This window comes from Patagioenas fasciata, chromosome 18, assembly GCF_037038585.1.
Source record: "Patagioenas fasciata isolate bPatFas1 chromosome 18, bPatFas1.hap1, whole genome shotgun sequence".
NCBI classification, from domain to species: domain Eukaryota; kingdom Metazoa; phylum Chordata; class Aves; order Columbiformes; family Columbidae; genus Patagioenas; species Patagioenas fasciata.
Genome location: NC_092537.1, coordinates 10,502,700 through 10,519,083, shown reverse-complemented (window position 1 = coordinate 10,519,083; position 16,384 = coordinate 10,502,700). Strand labels below are relative to the sequence as shown.

The 16,384-nt window shown below is 46.1% G+C and overlaps 1 protein-coding gene across 19 annotated transcripts in view; it reads left to right on the top strand.

Annotated features, from left to right (window-relative positions):
• The window catches only part of LOC136109470 (dynein axonemal heavy chain 9-like), a 194,874-nt gene that overhangs the window by 119,539 nt on the left and 58,951 nt on the right, over positions 1-16,384 (top strand). For all 19 annotated transcript variants that reach the window (XM_071816733.1, XM_071816735.1, XM_071816739.1 and 16 more), the window contains 5 exons: positions 1,582-1,704; positions 3,543-3,747; positions 8,379-8,543; positions 10,370-10,510; positions 14,654-14,824. In XM_071816733.1, the coding sequence (XP_071672834.1) occupies positions 1,582-1,704; positions 3,543-3,747; positions 8,379-8,543; positions 10,370-10,510; positions 14,654-14,824 (805 nt within the window). The remainder of the gene's footprint in view (positions 1-1,581; positions 1,705-3,542; positions 3,748-8,378; positions 8,544-10,369; positions 10,511-14,653; positions 14,825-16,384) is intronic.

The window sequence follows — 16,384 nt, the reverse complement described above, 5'->3', positions numbered from 1 at the left end:
TTTCTGGGAAGGCTTTTCTGCTCCTGGCTCTTCTCTCTGGTCAGTCTCCTTCTCTGAGACATTCAAACCTGCCTGGCCTGACCTGTGTGATCTGCTCTGTGACCCTGCGTGAGCAGGGAGGTTGGACTGGGGGATCTGCAGAGGCCCCTTCAAACCAACCAGTCTGGGATTCTGTGGTTCAGAGGAAGGAACTGGCAACAGGTGAGAGTGACCCAGACTTGATGCTTGCAAACTCACGCAGATTTAGAGATGACTTGGCCTTGCCCAGGTTGTTTTGCTGGTGCCTCCTCCACTTTCCTTATAGAAAATAACAAGAAGTTATTAGATTTGGTCTTGTGTGGGATGAAAATACAGATCATTTTTCTTTTTCCCGGTCAATGCGGTCACCATGCTTTGTAGATATTCAAAGCAGTCTGGGGAAAAATAAGGAGCCCACAAGAGGCACCTAAATACAAACCTTCAGGAAGGAACAAGAGGAATAGACCCTGTAACATTCATTACAGCTCACTGGGCAAACACAGCATCTCTTTTCCCCCTCCCTCTCCAGCCATACACCAGGCTGGCACATACTCAAAATATCAAAAACTAGATGTTTAAGGCATAACATCATCCTTTGTTTTAATTAGGATGGAGGGAGTGCTTCAAGGTTGTCACACAAGGAACCTAAGTTTTAGCCAGTGCAGATAGCTGGAATGATTCAGTGCAAGCGTGATGAGGTAACAGTCCCTGGAGAATCCTCAGTTCCAGTGCAGCGCCCTTCTCTCCTCTTTCTAGAGAAGTAAAATAGAATCATGGAATAGTTTGGGTTGAAAGGACCTTTCCTGCTCCCCCAGTGCCACCCCTGCCATGAGCAGGGACATCTTCACCAGCTCAGGTTGCTCAGAGCCCCGTCCAGCCTGGCCTGGGATGTCTCCAGGGATGGTTCATCCACCACCTCTCTGGCCAACCTGGGCCAGGCTCTCACCACCCTCAGGGCCAACAATTTCTTCCTCATGTCCAGCCTAAGTAACTTGTGTGAAGTGCAGAGAAGCCTTGCAGGCGAGAGCTTGACCCTGCCCTTCCCAATGCAAAGCATCCCAATGCTGAGCATCCTCGTTTCGCACTTAGGCACTGGACAAAGTAGCTCAGTTCCCTCATGAGGAAAGAAGTTGTGCTAAATGTGACCCGAAACCATGGACACAACTGAACTGAAACCTGCTTTTCGTCCTTGCTTTTATGCAAGATCAACTGCACCAGCAGGTTCCAGTGGAAACAAAGTATTTGCTAAAAATGACTCCAAATTGTCCCAACTTTGTTCACTGATTTCCATGCTGTTTTCTTGGGACAGAAGACACAGTTATTATTGCTTGTACTTGGGAAGCCTGACACCTGATTCTCTTTGTTGGGCAGCCAAGACTCTGCCAGTTCCGCTTCCTACACTGTGTGTTGACACTGTCTGACCCCTCTTTCTCTCCCAACTGCTGGTGTGTGTCTGCAGCTGCCACCACAGTGTGGGATGCCCCTCTGCCCCCTCGCATCCTCCTTGCTGCAGAGCATCACATCCAGCCCCGCTGAGACCAGTGTCAATGCTGTTTCCCACAGGTATTTGGACACAATGGAACGAGCCCTGGCTGCGGGAGAACTGGTTTTGATTGAAAACCTGGAGGAATCCATGGATCCAGTTTTGGGGCCGTTACTAGGGCGAGAAACAATCAAGAAAGGAAGGTGAGCTTGAGGGTGGTTTAACAGCATGTGTGAATGGGTTCTTTGTGCTGTTGTGCTTTCTGTTCCTGATTGCATACGGTGGGTGTTCATGTATGACAGCACTAACATCCTCCCTTCTGAAGTGCGGGCATTTTAAATCAGACAATCACGGGTACTTCAGTCGTAGGCTGGCTTTGAAATAAGCCCAGGCTTTTCATTTTGTTGGACAGTGTCACTCAAACCTCATGTAAAAGAGAGACTTGTAATTCTCCTTTTGTATAGTGACCTTGAGTCTGTAATTGGCTACCCTGACATGGAATTATTACCAAAATAGCTATTGCTGTTGTGAAGAAAAAGTAACCTTGGATTTTAGCAAACACTGTGCACCGCTTAGGAATACAGCTGCAGGTTTGGGCATTAAGAGCATGCAAGTGTTTCTTAATGAGGTCACGTTCTTCACGGCAGCTGCTGGTCCCCTCCAGCCCCGAGGAGGGCAGCGAGAGGGGCAGCAGGGGAGTTCACGTCTTCCTTCTCTCTCTGTGTAAAGTAAAATAAGCACATTTTTAGTGTGGCTCAAATAATGGCAACAAATAAAACCCTGTGCTCAGGGTTGAACTTGCTTACAGGACTCTTTTGATGTTGTTTCACTGGCTTTCGCAGAGTGAAGTCATTTGCCTTTAGAAGGACACACGTCATTTGGGCTTCTGAAAGTTTCTGCCACTGGCAGCTCCTTCGCTCGCAGGAGCCCAGCATGTTCATGACCTCTGTGCCTTGCAGAACCGTCCTGCTTTTGGCTTTGTGCAATAAATAACAAAAAGCCCATTAAGCTTTGCCTTTCACATTCCTTGAGTCTCTTGAGGATTATTTCCTTAGTAGCATAAAATATCCTAGGATGGTGTAAACTTCTGGGGACAGAGGCTGGCTGGGAAGTTTGCAGGGGGAAACATCATGCGAAGTGTGGCTGGTTGTGGGTTCAGCTGCAGGTTGGAGGGGAGGGATCATTTCAGAGGGAATGATGGTCTCAGGTGAAGGGGATGGAAATGTTTGGAAGTGGAGATGGGGGTGCAGAGGTGGTGGGACTGCTGAGTCCTCTGCACTGAAAAGCTCAGTCATCTCCTTTTAGAATCATAGAATCATTTTGATTGGAAGAGACCCTCAGTATCATTGAGTCCAACCATAACCTGACTCTGGCACTAACCCATGTCCCTAAGAACCTTGTCGAAACACCTTTTAAACTCCTCCAGGGATGGTGACTCCACCACTGCCCTGGGCAGCCTGTTCCAAAGCCTGACAACCCATTCTGTGAAGAATTTTTTTCTAATATCCAATCTGAACCTTCCCTGGTGCAACTTAAGGCCATTTCCTCTTGTCCTGTTGCTTGTTTCTTGGGAGCAGAGCCCAGCCTGGAGAACAGGAGCTAAGGGGACACCTTCTGATCTCTGAACTGCCTGAAAGGAGCTTGGAGCCAGGGGGGGTCAGGCTCTGCTCCCCAGGAACGAGAGATGGGATGAGAGGAAACGGCCTCAAGTCGCGCCAGGGGAGGTTGAGGTTGGATGTGGGGAACAATTTCTTCCCCAAAGGGCTGTGGGGCATTGGAACAGGCTGCCCAGGGCAGTGCTGGAGTCACCATCCCTGGAGGGTTGGACAGACGGACATGAGGTTCTCATGGATGTGGGTTAGTGCCAGGGCTGGGTTAATGGTTGAACTTGATGATCTTGAGGGTCTTTTCCAAGCAAATGATTCTATGATTCTATGGAAGTTCCACACTTGTAGATGTCATTGACTGATCCAACCATTTGTGTTGGAGTGAAACGACCTGGAAGAGGCGCACACTCCTGCTCCTTTTGGTCTCATTTCAGGTACATTAAGATTGGGGACAAGGAGTGTGATTTCAACCCCGCTTTCCGCCTCATCCTCCACACGAAGCTGGCAAACCCACATTTCCAGCCCGAGCTGCAGGCGCAGTGCACCCTCATCAACTTCACCGTCACGCGAGATGGGCTGGAGGACCAGCTGCTGGCGGCCGTGGTCAACATGGAGAGGCCTGACTTGGAAGAGCTCAAGGTCAGGAGCTGGTAGTTTACATGGGGAGGCTCTACTATAAACAAAATATAGAAATATATATATATAAATCTTAAAAAAAATGAAAATATATATGAATAAAATAGTGTTTCACATGCAAGATTGCAGAGATTGCTGAGCTCATCCCAAAATCAAGAGATTTCCCTTGAACTGATAAACACTGAGGAATGTTTTTCGTCAATCTCTTGTTTTCTTGGGTGTTTTAGGAACACTGAAACAGTTTTTGTCCAAAAATCTGGGTAAGAATCTTCTTTTCCTGCTCCTCTTGGAAATGGAAACTGAGATTCTCATTATATGAGGCTTTTCTGGAGTTTACAGATTTAATTTTGGGGGTAGGATTAATCTTACTTAATTTTAAGCATTTATGGTATAGGATTCCCACTGTAAATATTGTGAGGCTGGTAATGATATTTTCCCTTTTCGGTTTTTCCTCCCGCTTGTTTGTAACAGGCCAAAGTATTATGTCTTTCACTTTTTTAATACGTATGGCTTCAGATTCAAGACAACATTTTAAAGAAAATCCTTTGTTCTAATAGCACTTTTAACAATGTAACAAGTATGTATAATACTAAGTATTTTCTGAGAGTGGGAATAAATTTACTGCATGTGTTCAGTCAAGCCAGGCCGGTTTTGTAATAATCTTTTCATTTAATGAGATTCTGAAGTATTTTAGCTGTGCAGTCTTAATGATGCATTCAGTTTTAACCGGGCTCATGTGCTAATGAGCCAAAGGATGGCATCTGATTTAATGTGTGAGCCATGGCTGTCTCGCTGGGACCGAGAGTGACCCACAGGCTCTGGATCAGGGACATGCTCGGCACGGCTGGAAATGCTGCAAACAGCCGCTTTCCTTCGCTGGTTTGAGCTCAAGGGGGTGGCGGGGTGACCACAATTAGCACAGCGGTGTCATTAACTGCTCTTCTGTTAAGGACTGTTCCTCTCAGCCTCGGTGGCATCGCTGCTAGTTGTCGCTGTCACAATAAGAAAGATGAATTCGATACCATGTGCTGTCACAAATCCACAATTAGGCTCTGAAAATTAGTGGCTCAAAATCAGTAGCAATTCCCTCCCGTGCTGTCAAAGAGCTGTGTATTAGAAAATAGTGAAAATTCTGTGAATTAGGGGTCGCATCTTTTGAAGTCCTCGCTTCTTCAGGGCGTGCGTGTTGTGGAAGGAGGAGGTTGTGCGCAGGACCAGGGAAATGCAGCCCTGGTGCCAGCTGTGGCACCGGCCGTGGGGGACACGGGGCTGTAGTCTCGCTTCAGAGAGCACTAAGCAGATACAAATTGGTGTGGGATCTCATTTTCTTTTCCTGTAAGAATATTTAAGACCTTTTTCTCTGTATCACCACATATACCAGAGCCCTCTACCTCTCCTCTCCCACTCATCTACCTTGCTCCTGCTACAGTCCTGCTGCCCCAGCAGAAAACCAGCCTGGTAGTTGGGATGTTCTGCTGGATGGGGAGCAGTCAACCAAAAAATCAAATCACTTCTGTGCTGGGATAAAAGCAGAGACTTTCCTCCTTAGCTGTGGTGGGGGGCACTGCAGGTGGCTGCTGCAGCCTCCCCTGTCCCCAGCCTATCTGCTGACATGAAAAGTCACCAAGGCTCTTGTCTGCTAGCTCCTTGAAGCCAGATTTGATTCTTTGCATTCTCCTGAGGACAGGTCACTTCTTTAAGTGTGCTTCAATCCCTCCTTTCTGCCTGGGGACAAATGAGACAGGCATTTGGTGTCTGGCGAAGGTTTGGGGCTGTGGGCAGGTGGAGGTGACTCCTGCGCTAACACACAAGAGTTACTGTGCTCAAAATCTCATCATGGGCAAAGCTGGAGCACACCTTGTAAACAGAGCCCAGAATGTGTTGTTAGTGTAACGAACAACTTAATAGCCTACCCAAATTATTCAAACATCTGTTATTAGTCCAATTTCAATCATACTACCAGGTTTTATATGTTTTCTCAACATAGGCTGTTTTAATATTCTTTTTCGGCATCGGTTCCCAGTTATTCATTCTTTCTGTTCCTTCTCATCTTTGAAGCTATTTTCATCTGATTCGCAGGATTGTGCTCCTGTTACAAGGGGCGTTTAGTCTGAGACCACATTTACACCCTACCGCGTGTCGGTTCTAGACAGTCTGTCCAGAACACCCGCTTGCTCTGGCTCTCAATTAAAGCCGGTTAAGGCAACAGTGACCCGGCTGTGAGATAATCACAGCCGAGAAAAGCCAAAACCAGTTTAGGCCAAGGCAAGGAAAGCCGAGTCCTGACACCTCCCCTTGCAGGTCAGCACAAACCCTCTGGCCTTTAATGAGTCTCGTTTGTGATTTCCTTTTGCGTGGGTAACTGTGGCCCATGTGCTGGTGTTGCTGCCCATGGTCCACATAGTCTTATCAGGGCTGATTCCCATTATCTCCCCCTTCGCCACACTTCACTGTTTGGAGACAAATGCCATTTTTCACTTCAATTCATTGTCTGTTGAGTGCTGAGAGCTGCCTTAGAAAGAGGATTTTGGCATGTGGTCCCCAAGCTACACGCAAATCAGCCATGAGTTGAGGTCCTGCCTTGTTGATTCAGGAGATAACGTGTGTGAAAGCCCCTGTGTGTTTGGGCTGTGATGGGCAGTGTTGAGGTTCTTCAGGTTCTGCAGGAGCAGACTGAAAATACAGGGATTATTTTTTCTCTGTTTTGTGATGCTAAAATAATACAATAAAACCAGCAGGCAGGACGAGGAGCAGAAGGTGGCTGCTGTGGCTGAGCTAGGAAGGGCTTGGCTGTGAATCCTGCAAAACTGGCCTGTTGTTTTTGTGATTTTTTTTTTTTTTTTTAATGGAACAAAATTTTGAAGGCTCTCAGAGTAACCTGTTACCCAGAAGTAATGCTGTTGTAGATTACAGAATCCCAGAATGTTAGGAATTGGAAGGGACCTGGAAAGCTCATCCAGTGCAATCCCCCCATGGAGCAGGAACACCCAGCTGAGGTTCCACAGGAAGGGGTCCAGGCGGGTTTGAATGTCTGCAGAGAAGGAAACTCCACAACCTCCCTGGGCAGCCTGGGCCGGGCTCTGCCACCCTCACCATGAAAAAGTTTCTTCTCCAATTTAAGTGGAACCTCTTGTGTTCCAGTTTGAACCCATTACCCCTTGTCCTATCATTGGTTGTCACCGAGAAGAGCCTGGCTCCGTCCTTGTGACACTCACCCTTTATATATCTGTAAACATGAATGAGTCCCCCCTCAGTCTCCTCTTCTCCAGCTCCAGAGCCCCAGCTCCCTCAGCCTTTCCTCACACGGGAGATGCTCCACTCCCTTCAGCATCTTGGTGGCTGCGCTGGACTCTCTCCAGCAGTTCCCTGTCCTTCTGGAACTGAGGGGCCACAACTGGACACAATATTCCAGGTGTGGTCTCCCCAGGGCAGAGCAGAGGGGCAGGAGAACCTCTCTGACCTACTGACCACCTGTGAAATAGCGGATAATGAGCTCCACTGCAGAAATAAGAAGTGATGACCCTGTGACTGCTGAAAACAACAGCAGGATAAAGCTGCAACAGATGCAGGATGTTGTGGGGATACCGAATTAATGCACTTCCGTGGGCGCATTGCAGAAATCGTGTGATGATTACAAGCTATTGGAGCAAAAATCACACACGCCCTCGTTAATAACTTCAGGGCTTACAGTCCATGGTCTGGAATAATAACTTGCAAAATGTCATTTTTCAAGGCATGCTATGCTTGAATGACAGGAATGCACAAAATTAGCTGTGTTAGTTTTCTGTTTTGAGACTTGTAAAATATTTACCACCATGGGCAAACTCCTGTGTGTAATGCCTATGGAGCAGGCCTTTAAACCAGCCTTTTTTAGCTGAAATACCAATAAAAGGCATGCTTCAGTGCACACGCTGCTGAATCCTTTGGTTGACATTAATGTGGAATGAGTGTCTGTGCAGCACGTCTATGAAATTTCAGCCCAAATATTGAAAGATGACTTATTAATGAAGGAGTTAATTAATCCACCTGAAAACCTCTGACAACAGAGCAAATACTGCTGGCTCCCTTATGTGTTGTGGGATTGGAAGAGACACAGGGTCACTTTTCCCATTTTTGGGGCTCTTTCAGAGACTGTAGGTGGGTGGAAGGTGTGGGGATGTTTTCAAAACACTGTCTTTGGGGCATTAAATCACTTGGCTTTTGACACTCGATCTGCCATGTGCCCAGAACTTGTCTCAATTCCATATAAAGTTCACCAGGAGGGGTGAGAAGCAGCAGAGTCTGGCTAGGCTGACTTAAGCCAGATAAATAGATATTTCTAAGGTAAAGGTGCCAGAAGTATGGTTGAGATGGGGGATGAAGATCTTTCCATCTTGATTATTTTAATTTCCAGCATTGTAATATATTTCTAGTGAAAGAGCTTATTTCTCCTGAAGATTTTTGTGAGTTGGTGGCTTGTTGGATATGGACCGATCCCCAGAGCTCTGCCCATGCCCAGGAGTCACAGAGGGCAGGACTGAGCGATATTGAATGATGGCAATTGTCAGTTAGAAGCTCGTTCCCATGTAGAGGTGGTTAATCTCTACCTTACAGCAAGTTTTGTGGCTAAAACTTTCTGAATTTATTATTGGCAGTCAAATCTCACAAAGCAACAGAATGGATTCAAAATCACCTTGAAAACGCTAGAGGACAACTTGCTCTCTCGGCTGTCATCAGCGTCTGGGAACTTCCTGGGAGACACAGCGTTGGTGGAGAACCTGGAGATCACTAAACAGACAGCTGCAGAAATTGAAGAGAAGGTACAAAGACAGTGATAGTCTAGAGAAAAGCACGTGTTATGTTATCTCCAAGGATTTCTGGGTAGAATGTAACTTTACTCTGTCCGCCTCTGCCCCTTCTGCTGAGTAGAGAATAGGAAGTGGTGTAAATTGAAGTGCTCTGCATTCTGGACAGCTTCAAGTCATTTAATTCTTGGGAGCTTTTATATGTTAAATGGCCTATTTAAGACCAAGACAAAACGTTGATGCCTGATGTAAAGACAATAAAATTTACACACTGTATCGAGACAGCTTTAAACTGTTCCAGCAGAATCCTGAATATATCACAGTTGTTCAATTAAGCTGGATTTTAATACCGACCAGGGAATCTGTTGAATAAATCTGAAAGAACCTGGGCCATTCCTTAGGGTACAAATCAGCGTTTGCATTAGCTGTGCAGTGTCAGCATCGCCACCCGCCCGGTTCACCTTGCTGGCCATGTGGTGTTAGTTCAATGCATGATGCTTTTGCCCTGTTGCTGAGGGGACATGAGAAGTGTGGTGCTCACGCCAGGATGGTGGTAGGACACGCACATGGCCAATCTCAACTGCTTCCCTTGGTCCTCTCACCTTCACACCTGGACGTGGCCTCCTCCAGCCCACAGGCCCGAGCTGCCTGGACAAGTTACCCGAGTGCTGGGGTCAGTCTAGAACTGCCCCTTGCTCCTCGGCACTGTAACCTCAGCAAACTGAGCTCCTTTGTGTGAAGAAACAGATTAATTTCTGCTAGCCATTCACAGTACATCAAGTGCATTCCCCTCCCTAAGCAGCATTTGCTTGAAGCCCCAAAGGGGATGCTGAAGGGATGTTTTGACATGACAAGCTTGGCATCTCCCTCTTGAAGCAGGTGTTCTGGAAGTGCTTCGATTTCTAAACAAGTTGTGAATATAAAGCTGGTCACTGCCAGCTCTGTGGCAACAGGGATGAATTTTGGAGTCTGCACCATTTTTTTTTCTGTGTCTGATACCCACATAGAAAGCTGCCTCAGGGTCCATTAGAGGTCTGCTTCTCAAATCAACCCTTGATCTTTCTTGGTCTGTCTACCCAAAGAAAAATGTTCAGTCAACATTTCCATTCCTATGGAAGTCCTTTCTGCTCTATTTATGTCTTCTCCACCTCTGTGGGGATCAGCGCTGGCTCAGCGACATGTAGCTGTGCTGCAAGACACTTATAATTGCACATAGCCAGAGCCTAAAATAATCCCTGAGAGGCCTGAGGATGTCACTTTATGTTGCTGAAGTGGAATGAAAGAACGAACAGGACTGAGATGACAATGGTGTGATGTATCTGCCAAATGGATTTTCAGCCTGTCCATCACAGAGCTATGCAGACACCTGGCCAGCAAGGTAGGAGTGCATTAAGTGCTAGTGAGGAAAGGCAGTAAATAACTGTAGTAAATTAGCAGTTCTCAGCCTTGGAGGAGGCTGCCTCGAGAGCAGCACTAAGTCTGTTCAGCTCTGTGTTATTAATGATCTGCACAGGAGGGGACAATTAGCAGGAGAAACTCATTGATGAGAAAAAACAATCCCAGTTAGAGAAGAGCAGGGACCTTAGTGAGAAGCCTGGAGGGGTCTCAGGGAATCAGAGGATTGGGCAGCAGAACGGAAAATTCAGTTAAATGGAGAATACAGCTGAGCAAGGGGGATGCTGGGAGCGGGCCGCTCAGGCCTGGCTGCACCATGGTTCGGCGGGTGGTTACCCACTGCTTGGCCTGAGGTCTTTGTGGCAGATGTCAACCCTCCCCTGGGCTGCACGTTAAATTTCACACAGATATTTTGACAGTGTTTTTGCTCTGTGTTTTCCTCCCAGGTCCAGGAGTCTAAGGTGACAGAAACCAAGATTAATGAGGCCAGAGAGCACTACAGACCAGCTGCTGCGCGGGCCTCTCTGCTGTACTTCATCATGAGCGACCTCCACGCCATCCACCCCATGTACCAGTTCTCTCTGAAGGTACCTCCCCACGGCTGCGGGGGCAATACTGCTGCTTCTGTGTCTTACTGAGGTTCAAAGTTGTCATCTTGGGCCTCCTGGGGGTATTTGAACTCCCAGACAAAAAAGGTGATCTAACCGAACCCATTCTGCTGCTTTGGTTTTAGGGGGAAGTTTCCTGTAGTTTATTTCTTTATTACTCTACATATATTACTCTTGTGTTGCAATAGTGTTTAGCACTCACTGGGAACTCGCTGCGAACACTGAGCAGAGCACGTTCATCACTGATGAGGGGTGGTCTGAATGCCAAGAGAAAAGGTCCGTCTGTGCCGAGCGCTGAGCGTGGGCCGGGGTCCCCACTCAGCTCCGAATTCCCCAGTCAGCCCATCACAGGTGGTTGGATTGGGATCAGGTTAGATGAGCCTTAATTAGCTATTTTTATTTGCTTGGTTTCTTTCTAAGCAGCTGAATTCTTGTGAAAAGACACGGTCTGACTGAGCGACGCATTGTTTCTAAAAATCCAGGAAGTTTCTTCGCAAAGCAGAACCTTACAATTTGTCCTTTCTTCCATATTCAGAGCCTTGGCCTGGCAGAACAAGATGAGCAATGGATCTAAAAGATATCATCTGGGGAAAAAGCCAACAAAGTATTTATTTCTATGCAGTTTATATATTTATGCAGAGATTTTGCGCAGTGTTTGAAGTCACTTGCTCCGGCAGTTAATCTTTTTATATTTACATTGGTTCTGTATCTGTGATGTCATCAGGGTCATAATGCCTGTGCAGATATTTCATAAGTTAACAGGGATTGCTGCAGCCCTTAAAAATTATCCAAGGTCTTGGTGTTGAAACAGTCCTGACTTCTTAAAGAACACCGTATTAAAACATCGCGTCACTCTCTATACACAGCCCTGTCTCACTGAGACCACATCACCAGGGATTTATTGCCACCTTCTATACAAAAGGCAAGTCATTCCTACTGCCATCTCTGCAACACAAGAGGTGTCCCCAGCAGCTGGGCTTTTGGGAGCTTGGATGTTTCCTACGTGACCCTTACAAAAGCTTTTCGGGCAGTCAGGGGCGTGGTGTGAAGTCTAACTCTGGGTTAGTGTCTGCGTGTGGCTGGTGTGAAGGAGTAGGCAGTATGTGCATGACTTGAATGTTCACCACCTTTTGGTTTGGAGGAGTCCTCTGGAGGGCTGGTTTCTGCTCTTCTCACAATGTTGTGTGGCTGTCAGACAGACAAGCAAGCCTGCTGCCTATATGTACTTAGATTAGAAGTCCAGGTGGAATTTATGGGTGTGTTACCACCTTGGAGTGTGGCTGCTGGACTCAGCTATAGGCATGCTCGTGTTGTCACCGCAGCAGGGATCATGCTGGGAGAGAGACCACTTCTTACCCTGTGCTCCTAAAATAGAAGTAGAAGAGACATAACCAAAGGGTCTATGTTCCAAAGGCCTCGCTACTCTGTCTTGTCTACATAGACTACCCTTCCCTGCATAGCAAGTGTAACTCTGTAGTACGTGGACATGTTACATGGAGAACTACGAATGATGTCCATCCTTAGGAGAGCAGTTGGACCCAGAGCCGTTCTCACCAGAACACCTGGAGAACATTTCCAGCACGACAGGTTGGTTTCAATGTAATTATTACTGCTCATAGTGATGGAGCTGAACAGTCCCACTCGCCACGTGGCAGCAAAGCCCAGTGGAAGCCAGTAGCTTTCAGGGGAATGAGAGTTTGACTGCATTTTCCAAGTTTCTTGACTATCTTTGAGACACCAGTGCCTCTCTATGGCAGGTGTGAACAGGCTGCGACTCTGCTCGCCACAATGGAGAAGCTACATCTGTGGAACAAAATACATGAGCAGGAGTGAATTCGTAGTTCCTGTCTTTGCTTCGTGTTTGGGCATCACTCAATCAGTTGTTTTCTGCTTCTTGACCGTTAGCAAGTGGAGTTTCTTTCAAGCCATCCCCTTTGTCTTCGGAGCTGCTCAGGCCAGGGTTCCTTCTTCCTGTGCTCTCTTTATCCCTGAGCGGCTTCTAAGGACAGTGCAGACAGTTTCTGGCCTTGCCAGAGCAGTCTTGATAAGTCTGGCCAGTATAGACCCAAGGACCTTTCAGAGTATTTATTGATGAGTTCCAGCTTTAATGTTTTGATAAATTGAAGACTTTTTAATCATGCAAGAAAGGCATTTTGGCACATGAAGGGTTAAATGAGATGTTGTGTCCTAATATAAAACTTCTTCCAGATGATTTCTTACCTTGACAAGTGACCTGGAAAAAGTAACTGAGAAGAGAATACAATATTTGGAGCCTCATGCACAAAGAAACCTTATTTTTTGATATCTACAACTCACATACTGAAATAATTTTATCAGGAAAATGTGCAGAATATCTTTTGGGCAAGGGTCCCCCTTGAAAGATGCATTCCTTACACATACATAATAGATAGAGGAGTTCTGAGGTTTCACCTTTAATCTACATCTGCTGTGTTTGGTTTGTTTTATGTTTTCCAGTTAACATTAGCGATGTGTATAAATACATAGAAAATTAGTGGATGAAATGTTTGTATCTAATAAATTTTGATGACAGGTCATAAAACATTGTGTAAAGATGCACAGACATGATTTTAAACTACTTACTGCACAGCTAGAAGCCCATTATAAATTAGAGCACACAAGATTTATATGCAACTGCAGCATGTTTTAACACAATTTAAAGAAATGTAAGCAGGAAAATCCATTCTACCATTATTTAATAATGCAGTGGGTATCAATGTTACTATAATTTGTTGAGGCATCATTTTTCCTTTGTAGACCTTAAAAATAATGCTGCCAACACAGTCATGCCTTGTCCAGCTGGTGCTATTAATTTGTATTGGCCTGGTTATTTCCCGTTAGCTGGGTCCCAGTCTATGGAGCCTTTGCATTGCTAATTTAGTTTTTTTTTTTTTTTTAATTTTTCCAGTTGCATTTGATAATTTGCTAATGGGTTTTCTCCAGACAGCTTTGGAAGTTTTCTTGTCCTTTCTTATTTAGATCAGAAGTGTTATTACAAGGATCCTTAATATCTTATATAAGAGCATCACTTGATGCATGTGCCCATCCCGAGAGGGTTTTTCTGACGAGTTAATCCCGCTTCCACAAGGTGAAATCCTACCTGCCCTTCTCATCTTGTCCTTTGCTGAATCCAAACAGTAAAATACTTGGCGGATTTGTTTTTTTTAAATTGGGGAAATTGGTTTTTTGTAACTTGAAACACTTGTGCAATGGGAGGCGGGCTTTCCTCTGGGAACACCACTGTCTTTTGGCTCAACATTTGTGGAGAAAGCCCTATGAGAGAACACACTTGGTCAGAGAAATGTTTCCTATATCCATTGTGTCTTAATTCAGTCAGCCTGTCTTGTCACTGCTTTCTCAAACCCCGGAGAGCACCATCACAGAGTCACAGAATCCCAGCCTGGTTGGATTGGGTTGAAGGGACCTCTGCAGATCCCCAGTCCAAGCCCTGCTCACGCAGGGTCACAGAGCAGATCACACAGGTGGGTCCAGGCGGGTTTCAATGTCTCAGAGAAGGAGACTCCACACCCGCTCTGGGCAGCCTGGGCCAGGCTCTGGCACCTCCCAGCAAACAACTTTCTGCTCATGTTCAGATGGAGCCTCCTGTGTTTCAGTCTGTGCCCGTTGCCCCTCACCCTGGCGTTGGGCACCACTGAACAGAGTCTGGTCCATCCTCTGACACCCACCCTGAGATATCGATCCCATTGATCAGATCGCTCTCAACTTCTCCAGCTCAACAGCCCCAGCTCTCTCAATCTTTCCTCACAAGAAAAATGCTCCAGACCCCTCAGCATCTTTGTGTCTCTCCACTGGACTCTCCTTGTCCCCCTTGTCCAGAACCAGACACAGAACTGCAGATGAGTCACTGCAGATGTCACATGGAATGTGACATGGAAAAGCAGCTGAAGGCAGATACAGGGTTTGGTCTCTAGACTTGTTCCCCAGCCTCCTGGAGCTGGTGGGCCACACTGATGGGCAGGGGGATCACTTTGTTTTTGGCTCCATAGATAAAGCATCTGAGTTGGCTTCACTTATTACCACTGTTCAGGTGATACCCAGGAGCACGCAAAGACCATCGGCATCTTTCTCTGTCTCCCCACCCAGGCGTTCAGTGTTGTGTTTCAAAAAGCCATTGAGAGGGCACCTCCCGACGAGAGCCTACCCCAGCGCCTGCTGAACCTCATCGACAGCATCACCTTCTCCGTGTTCCAGTACACAACCCGGGGGCTGTTCGAGTGTGATAAACTGACTTACACCGCTCAAGTTACCTTCCAGGTAAACACCTCTGGTCCACACAATTTGTATGCAATGATTTTACAGGTAAAGATACTGGCATGCAGGGAAAGCTCAAACTGTCACAGCTGTGGCCTTCAGCATCAGAGCAGCAAATATAAAGGCTGAGAAACTTCTTTTCTGTCTCTCTTGCTGATAACAGCCAGAGATGCTGTGTTTGATTTGCATTACACTGACTCTGAGAGAGTAATACCCACTTGCAGGACCTGAAAGGACAAGGCAAGCCTGTCTTGAAGACTTACTGGTTTTATCTGAAATAAGTATGTGCTACATAGCTGCTGTCTTTGTCTGGTGTGTTAGTATCATCTTGAGTGAAATCAAATTCAATCAATAAATAGTGCTTGGCATGGTGTGGTGAGGTTGTGATTAAGTTTGTGTGGGGAATGGCTGTGTAAATGCCCTGATATGTCGAACACAGATATGAACAAAGTCAGAACTGCTGGAACACTGTGCAGGTCTTGTAAACCTTGATCAATAATTGGCATCATGTTTTCAACTCTACATAATGAAGTGCTGTGTGTAAAAAGGAAAGTAAGTATATATATATACATACACATATATATGTACAAACAATGGACTCTAACGATATACTTAGTAGATTATCTGTCTGTAAAAAGTGAGCTTGTATTTTGCAATGTCAGCCTTAATTTTGACCAAAAAGATACCTACAGTTTCTATTATATATCTCTAAATAAAGTATTTAAGTAGCACATATTGTGCTTGTAACTACACTGAGCATTACAAATAGTTAATGGGTAACTTTAAGTTGTTAGGAAAACCAGCGTTTCAGTGTGTGGAGACAGTTGAGTGATGAGACCCAAGATCCTCCCATATAATAAACCAGTTGGCTCTTGAGCTGAACAGCTCACGACCATCATCGGTGGGAAAGATGCCAGGCACGCTGCAGATGCCACTGCCTATTGGGCAACAGTGAGATGCAGTTTAAGATCTGTGACAAGTAAAGGCAAACTCACCGCTCTAGAACTGCTCTTTTTCCACCCAGAATTGATGTTCAGGGTTTTGGAGTTTGTCTCTGATGGTTCAGCAGTCCAGCAGAGCACTTGGAGCAGTGGCTCCAACTGGACTCAGGAGCATGTACAGCTTTCCAGAGTTACCTCCAACATAGCTCTGGCAGTCTGACTCCATGTATTAATATTCCCAAAAGCCACCATTGGTGGTAAAAACATTGGTAGGAGCTGAATGACCGAGGTGCTCCGTAGTGTTTGAGACCTCAGGGACCTGCTTATTCTCTTGGTGCATGTACCATAAGGTTTGGTTTGTATTTTTGTTTGTTTGTTCATTCATTTGTTTTCAAATGACTCTCAGTATGTCCCTGCTCACTTTCAAAACTGAGCACAACAGTGAGAGGTGGACAAGACATACCTTGCATTCGTTAGGGATGTACGTGCTCTGGTTCATTTTAAGAAGTCATCTGTCCTCAAGCTACTGATATCAAGTGCAGGGACGTGCAGCACATCCTTCAACCTGTGTCTCTGCTGGCAGGGACTTGTCCCCAGTCTGCTGTCTATGAATGTGGATCAC